Below are 13,046 nucleotides of genomic sequence, written 5' to 3'. Positions count from 1 at the left end.
TCTTTTAAATCTCTTTTAAAGGTCAACATTCAGCGCCATGAACCATTGCAGGCCTCACCGCCATCTTAGAAAATTTTCATTTTAGTATAAGCGGTACTTTTCTATCTCACAAAGGCCTGAAGCATTCCTCCACTTCAACCAACCAACTTGAATTCTACTATTAACATCCCCATCTATATCACCACTGCTTTGAACAACAGACCTGAGGCATCTAAATCGTTCACACCTTTTATTAATTTGATCACCCAAAGTTACACTTTTGTCACTAGAGCTACTACTACTAAAACTGCATTCCATGTATTCAGTTTTAGTTCAACTCAAATGAAGGCCTTTAGACTCTAATGTAGACCTCCATAATTCAAGTTTTTCTAGGGCTTTTTCTCTCGTCTTATCCACGAGAAGGATATCATCAGCAAAAAACATACACCAAGGTACATCCTCCTTTAAATGTCCAGTAAGACCATCCATAACTAAAGCAAAAAGATATGAGCTTAAACACGATCCCTGATGTAATCCAATAGAAAAAGGAAATTATTTGGTCAATATTCCATCAGTTCGAACACAAATAACAACTATTGCATACATATCTTTAATGACTTGAATATAAGTCATATCATTCCTTCTCAACAACTCTCCGAAGAATATCTCTTGGAATCATATCACAAGTTTTCTCTAAATCAATAAAAATCAAATGTAGATCCTCCTTATTTTCTCTGAACTTCTCCATCAAACCGAACTTCTCCAGTACAGCTTCCATAGTAGACCTGCCCGACAAAAATCCAAATTGATTATGAAAAACCTTTGTAATACGTCTTAATTTATGTTCACTTACCCTCTCCCATAATTTTAAAGTATGACACATCAACTTAATTCCTCTATAATTTGCACATTCTTGTGCATCCCTTTTAATCTTAGAAATGGAGATCAAAATACTCTTTCTCCATTTCTCGGGCATCTTTTTAATTTTTAAAATAATATTAGAGAATTTAGTAAGCCAAGAAACTCCATAATTTCTTAAATGTTTCCACGCTTCAATTGGGATATCGTCAAGTCCTACAAACTTTCCATTCTTGGTTTTCTTTAATGCCTCCTCAACTTCTTTTTTACTAATGCGACGGTAAAAATGAAACGTTTTATTATTATTAATGATATTAAAATCACTAAGGTTGATCGAATTTTGAGAAACTTCGTTAAAAAGTTTATAAAATAACTCACCCACCTATGTTGAATAATTTTTTCTAAGAAAAACATCTTTTGATTTTCATCTTTATGCACTTTATTTGAGTAAAATTTTTACTTTTCTTTTATCTTTGTTTGACTAGTTTATACATATATTTTTCACATACATATATTTTTCACCTTCATTAACATCTAATCTATTATGAATATCACTAAAAGCAAAATTTTTAGCGCCACAGATTGTTTCTTTAGACTCTCTTTGTTCCGTTTGATATTTTTCTCAGTTCTCTAAGCTTTTTACATTTAAACGGGTTTTTATAACATAACTTCTTATATTTTATCTTTTCTTGCACATTATCATTCCACCATTAACTATTTTTATTTATAGAAACTTTTTTCTTTTGATTCTCTGAGTGCATCTTTTGCTACTTTTTTAATAGTATTTATTATTTTATCTCACATAACATTCTGCTTCTTCGTGAATATTCCAAATTTTAAAATCTTGAATTTTACTCATACAAATAATTTTATTTGAGTCTTTTAGGTTCTCCCATCTAATTCTACGATGACAAGTCCTTGTATTCTTTATTTTACAATTCATCATCTTAAAATCTAGAACTAATAATCGATGTTGGGTACTGAAATCCTCACTTGGATTGACCTTACAATCTTTACAATCTCGACGATCCAGTCTTCTCATAAGAAAATAATTAATTTATGTTTTATTAGATCCATTCTTATAAGTAATAAGATGCTCATCTCTTTTCTTTAATAAAGTATTAGTAATGACAAAATCATATGCTAAAGCAAAATCTATAATGACTCAACCTTCTTCATTAGTCACTCCAAAACTGTAGCCACAATGAATATTTCTGAAATCTTCTACCATTCTACCGACATGTCTATTTAAATCTCCTCTAATAAAAATTTTTTCTTCAAGATTTTTTCTTCAATTTTCTTCAAGAGGTATCATTTTTATAAAGTCTTCTAAGTCATTCCAGAATTTATATTTGGACCCTATAACTAAACCTACTTATGGAGCATAAACATTTATAATATTAAATATATTTTATTAATAATAATTTTAAGGGCTATAGTTTTATCTCCAACTCTGTTAGTTTTTACAACATTATCTTTTAAACTCTTATGTTTAATTACTCCTACATCATTTCTAGTGCGACTCTTACCAGAGTTCCTAAGTTTAAAATCTAAGTTGTCAATCTCCTTAGCATTTTATCCAACTCATTTAGTTTCTTGAATGCATAAGATATTAATTTTTCTATGGATCATAATATTAACTAATTATATTAATTTACCATTGAGAACACCTATATTCTAAGATACTATCATAATATTAATTTCATTAGTTTCATGTGCAATCATTGAGAACACCTATATTCTAAGATCCTATCATAATATTAATTTCATTAGTTTCATGTGCAAATTTTTTTACCCGCATCCGTTCGTAATGTGAGAATCCTTGCTTATTTGATACTACACCCGGGTGCCGGTATGGTGGCCCTTGCACACTTTTCACTGTATTCTAGTCATAAAACCCGTCGCTTCCAGGGGACACCCTAGCACTTCCACAATGATCAAAATGATTCATGTAATGATTTATTCAACAAGTTTTACGCTGGCTGCCGACTACCTAACGCAATCATCCACTTTTCACATCCACCCTGGCACATCTGGGCTTAGGATTCATGTCATGATTTTTTTGACAAAATGAAGAAAACGCTGCTGCGGAGATACCTGCCGCCACATTACCGCCAAGATATGTTCCTGAAGTTCAACCTACAACAGAGAGAGTTTTCAGTAGAGGAATTCACAACCAAATTCGACCAGTTACAAAGTGTGAGTTGGTCGAACAGGAGAAACATACTATCGCCCGCCACCTTGGAGGCTTAAAGTCGGCCATTGGCAATGTGGTTCAACTGCAACATTATTGATCGGTGGGTGACGTCCAAACCTTGGCCTTAAAAGTAGAAAGACAACAGAAGTAGGCCAGACACCAGCCTTCCTTCCGACAGCAAACCTCATACAAGCTAACACCAACAACTACAACTACTGACAAGGGCGTTCCAGGAAGAGGGAAACCAATGGGCGGGAATGCGAAAGCTGATCCAAGCAGTAAGAAGCTTGAGAAGGCCTAGCCATAAGTGTTTCAGGTGTCATGGTTACAGTCATATCACATCCAGCTATCCCACAATCCGAATTGTCTCTTTCACAGATTAAGGTGTCATCAAGAAAAGCGAGGATGAGGAGTCAGAGGAAAATTCCGAAGAACTTCAACTCCTTGAAGAAGAAGGCGAATCAGTAGTCATATGGTGAGTTTTAAAGTCAGAACCAACATGTGATCAGTCATGGCTAAAACACAACATCTTTCACAGAAAGTGTACAATAAAGACAAGGTTTGCAGCCTAATAAAAACAGTGGAAGTTGTGAAAATGTCAGTCTCTACACTAATTATGACAAAGTTGGAATTACACACACATAAACATCCTCAATCCTATTCCCTCCCTTGACTAAAAAAAGGAAATGAAATCCACGTGGATCAACAGTGCTTTGTTTAGTTCTCAATAGGCAACCCATTAAAGGAACAAGTATGTTGTGACGTCATTCCCATGAACGCATGTCTTATCCTCCTAGGATGACCATGACAATACGACGATGCTTAAAAAATATAAACTCATTCAAGAAGGATGGAAAACACATTGTGTTACTACCAAGTAAGGACACAAGAGGAGTAGGTGACACTGAGGAAGTAGTAGTTTCGCGAGCCACTTTCATGCAGTCAGTTCGAAATGCCTCAATGACACTAGCCCTAGTCCTACTCGAGCGTCAGAAGATGAGTACATGATACCAGAACTTCTACAATACTTCTAAGATGGCAAATAGTTTGCCAGAGGGACTACCACCATTGTGGGACATCCAACATGCCATAGAAGTTGTACCAGGATTTGTCTTACCAAATTGACCCACATACATGCTTAGACAGACAAAGTATGAGGAACTACAACGACAAATGCAAGATTTCATCACTAGAGAGTTAGTTAGAGAAAGTACTAGTACGTGCGATGAGCCCGTCCTAATGGTACCCAAGAAAGATGACTTATGGTGGATGTGTATCGATAGCCAAGCCATCAACAAAATAATTATCAAATACTGCTTCCCAATACATCGCTTAGATGACCCCTTAGACCAATTACACGGAGCAACTCTGTTCTCAAAGATCGACTGACGAAGTGGGTACCACCAGATACGGATGAGGTTAGACGACAAATGGAAGACTGTCTTCAAGACACGAATTATATGAGTGGACATTCATGCTCTTCGGTCTGTCAAATGCGTCCAACACTTTCATGAGATTAATGAATAAGATATTTCACAACCACATCGAGCAATTCATTGTAATCTACTTTGACGACATACTGGTATACAGTCAGTCTGAGGAGGGACACCTGCAACACCTACGACAATATTTGAAGTACTACGTAATGAAAAATTATTTGCCCATCCAAATTAATACACTTTCATGACGAATTAAGTATGCTTTCTGAGTTACATCGCATCTAGCACATATATTAAAATGGACCCAATAAAATCGAAGCCATTATAAGCTGGACCACACCACGATCGTTCACCGAACTGAGACAGTTTTTGAAACTGTCGCTTTATCATAAATTTTAGCACTATTACCGCTCCCCTAACCGAGCTTTTAAAGAGCTAGGAGTTCACGTGACCAAGCACCTCTTAGACTAGCTTCAACACATGCGCCAGTTCTAGCCTTTTCGGATTTCACACAATTATTTGAAGTAGAATGTGATGATTCAAACATTGTAATAGGGGTTATACACAATCGTAAGAGCCCTTGACCAGTCACCCCATTGCTTTCTTCAGTGAGAAACTTAACGAGACCAGAAGTAAATACTCAACATATGATAGAGTTATACGCGATCGTAAGAGCCCTTGATCACTGGAGTTACTACCTTTTGACAATTGAGTTCACATTATTCACAGCTCATGGATCCTTAAATTTTTTGAACAGTTAAGAGTAAGTTGGAAAGCTGACACGCAACCTGGGTATAATTTTTGGCATCATTTAATTTCATACTTAAACATAAAGCTTGGAGCTAGAACCGCGTCGCAGATGCACTAAGACGACGCCACTTATTAATCACCTCTATGCCTACTTGTTTTACCACAATAAACTATTTTAAGATGCTTTTTGAGAGAAGCAATTGTACAAGAGAACCATAATGTAGGCCTCGCAGGCCATTTTGGCAGGGACAAAACTCTCACCCTCACCAAAGAACACTTCTTTTGTCCCCGACTAACAAAGGATATGGAGTGCCACGTCTGACAATGCAGAATTTGCCATTTGGCAAATACAAGAGGGCAGAATACAAGATTATATACTCCGTTACCAGTATTAGAATCAGATTGGGTGGATATCAGTATGAACTTCTTACTAGGTCTCCCCAAGTCACAGAGGAACAAAGATTTTGTAATGGTGGTCGTAGGCTGATTTTCAAAAATGACACATTTTGTGCCCTGCCACTGCACATTGGCCGCATCTTATTTCACTGAGTTATACTTCAGGGAATTGTAAAGTTAAATGGGATCCCCATAACCATTACCTCTGGCAGAGACGCAAATTTTTAAGCCACTTTTGGAGAATATCATTCTCTTTCTTTTTGTTATCATAAAGTCGTAGATTTTAATGAAAACATTTAGATGGACGTGTGGTAGACCTCTAAAGAGAAAGACACAACATTATAGTATTTGATAGATTGTTATAGTAGCACTTGTTATGAATGATGTTGTAGACAGTTGAATATGGTAATTTGAGCATTTACACAGAAGAGCACAAGATGCGTCAATAAGGATATGATACAGAATTAATGCAAATGCATAAGATGGAAAAGCTGTAGATCAAAGAAAACTTGGTTAGAAAGCAGGAAAATATTTTGTACAGACTTAGCAACCCGTCTAACATCCAATAGCGGGTGAATGGTTAAAGATTCATACAGCTGACCAATGACAAATCTAATGATTATATAACTTTTCAATTTTTACCATCTGTTTTATTTCTTGCTCTGGATGTTGCCATTTTAGGCATGCATAGTCTTTCTTTTTTATCTAGATAATCTGCCATTAGCTTATATATTATATGGCTTCTGCCGGTATCATGAATCTTAATTCTGATCTTTTTGACATGGCTTACCATAGTATATGGATAGCAAGGAATCCACCGGGTTATGCATTTGTTGAATTTGATAGTCGTCAGGAAGCACATGATGCTGTTGCTGCTTTAGATGGTAAGAATGCTTACGTAACTCCTTCAAAATTCTGTTTCTCCTCTAAAATATTACATCTGATGGGTTACCTCTAGATATGGATTATTGATTTATTTTTGTTTTTTCTCTCCTTGATTATCTAATATGTCCAATTGTTTTAGTTAAATTAAGTGTGAAGCATTGCCTAAAAAATCATTTTACAATTACAGTTTTTTTTCTTAGTAATGTTTATTTATTTATTTATTTTTAATGAAGGCTGAAGAAGCTATACATTACATTGTAGTTCTAAGGAACAGATAGTATATTTTATGTATCTTGCTTTGTATGTTCAGCTAGCTGGGAATGATGCCTCAGATTTAGCAACCGCTCCTTTAACTTTGTAATCGTTTGTGCATGTTGTGCGGACTGAAAGAGGCCATGTATTTTCATGTTATTAGTAGGAAGTTCTTTTTGTTTCTTGACACCTGTTAATCAAACTGATGGCTAGTTAAGCTTACTTTATGCAGCATATTATGGGAAGCCTAATAACTGGTTCTAGTTATGCCATCCTTTGGCCTGGTCGTTGTCATGGTAAAGGCCTGGTAGCTCGAGCTTCAATAATAATAAAATATTTTCCTTGTGAAAGCTTTGCCAGCTGTACACTATGGTGTGAAAACTAATTGGGCCTTGTCTAACATGCCTGTTCCATCTTTCATTTTTGTATGTACCAAAATCATTTAATTTTTTTATTTATTTTCAGATTGTTATCCTTGTGTATGCCATAATATAATATTTATTTACTTTCCAATTCTACATCACTTCTCAGGCCCTGCCGTGCACCGCATCCTGTCTTTCACAATTTGCACCCCCTCCTTCCTGTACGACTGCTGAGCTCCTCCTCGACGCTCTCTTCTTCCTCTTCTGATTGGACTTTTTCGTCCAGTGCAGAAGCCCTGCCCCAACTCCGACGCGATCTCCGGCTGCTTCATTTTCCCCATTTCCTCTCCGTGGCCTGCTCCTCTGCCTATATCTGACATTCTGGTGAGGCATGCCCCCCTTCTCAGTTTGTCCCAAGCACCGATAGAAGTACATCATATTAACAGGTTTAAACAGAAAAATATTGAAGAATCTGGAAGTTGGCTTTGGCCCCAAGTGACGTTGGTTATAATACAAATATAGATGGGCTAATAACAGAGGTTTAGGGCTCTGCTAAGCTATTTCTAGTCAATCTGAGTATTCACCCCAATTAGCCAGTGTCCCTTGAAGTAGGTAGCCCCCAAATTATAGCGCACAATTTATAGCTACAAGTCTTGCTTATAAACATCAGGGGTATAATTTTGTGTGTTCGTTCATCCTTTTACTTATATTTCTTTGTGGTTGCATAATGTTTAGATTATAATTGTGCTGCTGGTTTATACATTTTATATCCAAGAGCAAGCATTTCTACTTGATGTTATAAAGTACTGATTGTTTCTTGCACTCTAAATTAGCATTTCTAATGTGTATTTCTCTTTAATAGAATTAATAATAATTAATTCTATTTGCTCTCATATTTGAGAATTATATTTTTTAGACACGGCATGATGGATTGTATAAAGGTCGCTTTTTCTTGTAAAATGAACCATTCTTGATGTGGAATACACCATTTTTTCTCTTTCCTAGAATCTTCTGTTTGATTTTTACACATTACTTGTGTTCTCAGGAAAGCATGGTTGGCGTGTAGAGATGTCTCGAAGATCTTCAGGCGGAATAAGAAGCAGGTCATCAAGTCGCGACACTAGATGTCAAGAGTGCGGTTCACATCGTCACAATACCAGAGATTGTCGATTTCGGGCATCACGAAGTTCTAGAAGGAGTTCAAGCCCTCATTCGAGGGCACACATGAGCAGGTTGTAGGTTCATTTTGGGTTATTGAAACTATTAATTCTTGTGCAGTTTACCACATTTTTGTCTAGCAGTATTAATTAAAATTTTCTGTTTAGGGACATCCCCAAAAGAAGACGCAGCCGGAGTAGATCCCGTCAACATGCTGATCAACTTAATGAAAGGTACCATAGAACTGTTCGTTTGGTTTTTTTTTATTTTTTATTTTTGGGGATTTGCATCCATCGGCATACTGATAGCTTGCATAGCAGCAAATGTAAGTTGCAACCACAATGCATAAACACTTCTTTTTAATATGCTTTTTTCCTGTTTCAAATGCAAGGACTTGAAGCTTTTGAATTGAAAGGTTCTATGGTCACTGTTTGGGAAATGCTGTTCACATGCACAAGCATAATTTGCGTAATGAGAGTCTTTCCTGAACAAATCCTTAAAAGTTATCATTGTGATTAAATTTGAAAGGAAACAACCTTTCATGTTGAAGAGGAGAATTTCAAATGCTGCTATTTTATCACTCATACTAGCTTTTTTCATAGATAGAGCTGTCTAAATTGTATTATAAATTTACATAGTAATAATTAAAACCAATTAAAACTTTGTCCCAAATATTTCTTGGTGGAAATCATTGTAGCCAGCATGGCAATTTTTGGAATTTTCTATTTTTTTGGTTAGCCTTACATTTGTCTACTTGGTACCTGTGTTTAGCGATCAATGGGTTTCTTTTTTTCTATTTTCAATCCAGTTGTAAATGTCTGCCTCCAACTGACGGAGCTGTATGCTTCAACACTCCCACTTAAATTGGTTCGTAGAAATCTTTCATCGCCGAGAATGCAAAGACCTTTAATAAATACGTGTTTTTGCAGTTCAAGTCAAACCCATTTTTAAAATTTTTTTTTTGGAGGATTTACATCCGTATTACATAATTCTTATGCAATTATGTCTAACATCTAATTTTTTATATTTATGTATGTAACAATTAATATTACAATCACAACAAATTATGTGTGATAAATTTTAAATTTTACTATAGAAAAGTTCATGTTAATGGTAATTTTAATGTGAAATTAAAGATTTTGACGTTATGTATGTAAATGCCAAAGTTTTAGTGCTAGATATGTAAATAAATAAGAATTATGTGGTATGTATGTAAATCTCCCTCTTCTTTTATGAAGCATCTATCTCAAAAAACATTTATTAGGGTTGTATTACATTGAATTTTGAGCAATCCTAATAATAAACTTGTTGTCAAAGTATAACCTTATAAACCATTCTCATTTAATTTTTTGATCTTCAAGTATAATTTTTATTCACAATGGTTCACAAATTTCTTAGACAATTACTTTAAACTAGGATTCTGCACTTATTCTTGAGACAACATATTGTTCCATTCTTCTTCATGTTGTAAGATTACTTCCGAGTAATGCACAATATTCTCAAGTTGATCATTTATGTTCTAGTAGTAGCACATGTTGAGTTTCATATTTTTTTGGTAGAGGATTCCTTCTCCAAAATTGAATTTTCCTGAGAACTCTATTAGTAGCCTAGAGGTGAAACTCATTTGATTTATACATAAATTTACTATTGAGAATTATTGCAAATGTAATATCAAGATGACTATGGATAAATAAATTAGTTTTTTAAATAACCTTTGATAGTCCTTTATCGACTTATGTTTTTTTCCTATCAATGTCCGATTTTTAGCTTGGTTTTATTAGAGTTTCATAGTATGTGTTTTTTCATATTTATTTTGCTTAATAGATCCATGTTATATTTCTGTTGCGAGATAAATGTCTCTTACTGATTGAGCTATTTTAATGTTAAAGTGTTTAAACTTTGTCAAATTATTTATCTTGAAGTACAATGAGTTTTTAAAATATTTCTTTTGTTTATTATCATCACCTATAACAATTATGTCATCAACACACAAGAATTATCATTATCCGTTTGATTTAGTATTTTCTAAAGAGTGTTTGGTCTCTTTGACTTTGTTTATATCTCTGCATAAAAGCTTTTGGGAATTTTCCAAGTTATGGTCATCGAGGTTGCATACCTTGTTTTTTGAAAAATAGTTGTTTAATCGTAGTAGGAAATTGGTAAAAAATTCTTTATCATTAGGCAAAATGCTTTCTTTACGTCATATTGTTGCTAGATCGTCCAAGTATAGTAGCCATGGACATCAGGATATGAATATGTTCATTTATGCAATTTGAGCAAATGTTTTCTGGTAGTAAACTTCATAGAATTGTGTATAACTTTTTGCCACTAACTTGGCTTTTGACCTTTCTACACTTCCATTTACTTAGTAGTTCTATGTGAAAGCTAACTTAACGTCCTACATTCCTTTTTTCCTCTTAGGTAATTTGACCTTCTTCCAATAGTGATTTTTAAGGGCATTTATCTCTTTACTATAGCCTTCTTTCTAATCTTATTTACTAAAATATTAAATAGGATTTGTGGAAATTTAATGGTGTTAATATTTGTATGGAAGGCTTCATGAGACAAATAAGGATCGTAGTAAACTTCATAGGAATGTGTGTAACTTTTTGCCACTGACTTGGCTTTTGACCTTTCTACACTTCCATCTACTTGATAGTTCTATGTAAAAGCTAACTTACATCCTGCATTCTTTTTTTCTCTTCGGTAACTTGAACTATCTTCCAAGTATGATTTTTTTAGGACATTTATCTCTTTACTTATTGTCTTCTTTCTAATCTTATTTACTAAAATCTTAAATAGGTTTTGTCGAATTTTGGTGTTAATATTTGTAAGGATGGCTTCATGAGAGAAAGATGTTTTTTATTAGGCTATGGGGTATGCAGGGAGTGTCAACATCTTTCCGTAAAGCAACTAGTTAAAAATGATTATTGTTAGATGTAAAAATGTTACTTTACATGGGCTTTTACTCTTGAACTTGCAATAGAGTGAATGTGCTTTGTCCTTAATGTATTGACTTTGAGTGATTTAGTAATTGATGAGTTAATCTTTGTGAGATCATGCTATTATTATGCCTATATATGGATGGTTGAACAGTGAAGGGAAAAATTTTAAGTTTGTTAGAATTATTTTTTATTTGATTATTCTTCCTTTGAAAATAATTCTAATTAGAGAATTATTGTTGTTTAATATTAAATGTTAAATTGTTTGATGAAGGAATTTTGTTGGTTGGAGTATATCATTTATACCCATTTGTCATTATTATTTAGGAATATGTACTTAGGAGGCCCAATCAAATAGTTTAAGAAAATTTTTTTGAAGAAAGTGAGGTAGTTTAGGTGATTTTGAAATCATTCATTTTAGACGGGGTTCTGTTAGGCAATTATGTAGGGTTAGGATGGTGTCTCCCTAGTTTCTTTTAGGATTTTTATTATGGAAGTGGAGAGTTGTGGTAGCTTAAAGTTGTCTCCATTTGTGGCGGTGTGTTGGGACATCAAGATTGGGGAGTGATGCCTTCTTTATCGGCTAAAAGGATATAATTTGGTTAAATAATATAAATTGCTTGAATACTGTATCATGCTGATTATATATAATGGCACTAGATATCACAATTTCATGATAATTTCCCAAAATGTTTTTTATTAGATGCCTCATTAAGGTAAGAAATCCTCACTATAAATACCTAAGAACTTTTGTTCTGGTCATTTTTCACCATGATTATCTCTCTAAAATCTTAAAGCTTCTCTCTAGACTCCTCTAATCCTATTTCTTCTCAAATGGCTAGTGCTTTATATAAGCAAAAGCTTATACCTTGAGGTATTAGTGACAATAGAAGATGAAATTAGTTGACATAGGGGAGGAGTATGATGAAATGAATTAAACCAGTTTTGCATTCTCAAAAGGTGGATTGTATGAAGTAGCAATAGAAATAAATTAGAAAATATAATTTTTATTCCACAAATAAGGGTTCAACTAATACAACTGAACAAACAACAAGAAAACTGATTGAAATAAACTGAAATAACAATAGAAAAATACTAATCAAATCCCCAAAAAGACAAAAATAATAACTAAAATAAATACTGAAAATATCAAATAGAAATCTAGAATTGAAAAGTTTGATCCTCTAAGGCCAGTTCTAGAACTGGTTGAATGAAACCTGTTATATAAAAATATCAACGGGTGAGTTTAATAGATCAAACTCAGTAAATAACAACTATTTATTAAAACATAAACGACAAACAAAATAGTCATTCAGTGTGAATAATAAATACGACAATTCTAGATTACTTATATATAAACACACACACACAACAACAACAACAAAGACTTAATCCCACTACGTAGGGTCGGGTACATGAATCCTCTTTCTCCATTGCGTCCTATTTAGTGTTATATTTTCATTTAGTTCTAATAAATTAAGATCATTTTTTATACAATATGCCCAAGTCTTCCTAGGCTACCTTTGCCTTTCTTAACATAAGTCGAATCTAAAACATCTACTCTCCTAATCGGATCATCAAATGGTCGACGCTTGATGTGACCAAACCATCTAAGGCGACTTTCTCTAATTTCGTCCGGCACAGGAGCTACACCAACCCTATCACGGATATATTCATTTCACATTTTGTCTTTTAAGTGTAAAACCACTCATCCTTATAATCATTCTCATCTCGACAACACTTAACTTAGTATTATGCTTCTCTTTTAAATGCTAACATCATTGAGCAGCAGGTCTCACCACAATCTTATAAAATTTTTCTTTCAGTC

The 13,046-nt window shown here is 34.1% G+C and overlaps 1 protein-coding gene across 3 annotated transcripts in view; it reads left to right on the top strand.

The window, feature by feature from the left end:
* LOC110019325 (serine/arginine-rich splicing factor RSZ21A-like) overlaps positions 1 to 13,046 on the top strand; it is a 44,218-nt gene that overhangs the window by 10,502 nt on the left and 20,670 nt on the right. For all 3 annotated transcript variants that reach the window (XM_020716949.1, XM_020716948.1, XM_020716950.1), the window contains exons 2-4: positions 6,415 to 6,503; positions 8,164 to 8,350; positions 8,444 to 8,509. In XM_020716949.1, the coding sequence (XP_020572608.1) occupies positions 6,415 to 6,503; positions 8,164 to 8,350; positions 8,444 to 8,509 (342 nt within the window). The remainder of the gene's footprint in view (positions 1 to 6,414; positions 6,504 to 8,163; positions 8,351 to 8,443; positions 8,510 to 13,046) is intronic.

Source organism: Phalaenopsis equestris, unplaced genomic scaffold (genome assembly GCF_001263595.1).
Source record: "Phalaenopsis equestris unplaced genomic scaffold, ASM126359v1 Scaffold000054, whole genome shotgun sequence".
Lineage (NCBI taxonomy): Eukaryota > Viridiplantae > Streptophyta > Magnoliopsida > Asparagales > Orchidaceae > Phalaenopsis > Phalaenopsis equestris.
This window is presented reverse-complemented; position numbering and strand designations above follow the sequence as displayed.